The sequence below is a fragment of the Aptenodytes forsteri genome, unplaced genomic scaffold (genome assembly GCF_000699145.1).
Source record: "Aptenodytes forsteri isolate BGI_AS27 unplaced genomic scaffold, ASM69914v1 Scaffold66, whole genome shotgun sequence".
In the NCBI taxonomy this organism is placed as follows: domain Eukaryota; kingdom Metazoa; phylum Chordata; class Aves; order Sphenisciformes; family Spheniscidae; genus Aptenodytes; species Aptenodytes forsteri.
In genome coordinates this window covers 664,116-664,734 of record NW_008795131.1, presented here as the reverse complement: position 1 = coordinate 664,734, position 619 = coordinate 664,116, and the positions used below count along the sequence as shown (strand labels likewise).

The window sequence follows — 619 nt, the reverse complement described above, 5'->3', positions numbered from 1 at the left end:
GGAGGGGGAGTTCCCTGGCCTATTCGGGTGCAGGGGGAGGCAGAGCCGGGCTCCCACACCGATAGCTCCTGTTGCTCTCCGCAGCCAGAAGAAAAGCAGAAGGCAACCCAGCAGTTCAACAAGCTCCAGGCTGCCATGAAGGTGATGGGCATCTCCGGCGATGAGCAGAAAGCCTTCTGGCTCGTCCTGGGGGCCATTTATCATCTGGGGGCCGCTGGGGCCACGAAAGGTAACGAGCTGCTCAGGGCTGGGAGGCATTAACGAGCCGAGGCTCGGAGCTGGTGGCTGCATGGGGTCCCGGAGCGATCACCAGCACCTCAGCACCTTGCAAATGGCCCCACCGGTGTGGCCAAGCCCTGGGGGGCGTGTTTGGGGCTGTGGCAGCTGAGGGACAGTGCCCTGCCACCCTGGGCGCTCTGGGGCACCCGGCTTTGCCCCTCAGTTGGGGTGGTCCCACTGCCTGGTGGGAATCGAACACCCCCAGACCCTGGGCTGGCCCCTGCCAAGTTGGGGGACCGAGGACCTGGCTGGGGCTGAGGGAGTCAGGGGGTGCGTGTGTCCCTCATCCCCAGTGTAATACCTCTCCCCCCTGTCCTCCCCGCAGAGCCACTGGCGGACG

At 65.8% G+C, this 619-nt stretch overlaps 1 protein-coding gene across 1 annotated transcript in view; it reads left to right on the top strand.

Moving 5' to 3' along the window:
* MYO18A (myosin XVIIIA) overlaps positions 1-619 on the top strand; it is a 47,549-nt gene that overhangs the window by 12,823 nt on the left and 34,107 nt on the right. The window contains 1 exon segment of the mRNA XM_009278315.1: positions 34-229. Coding sequence (XP_009276590.1) covers positions 34-229 — 196 coding nt within the window.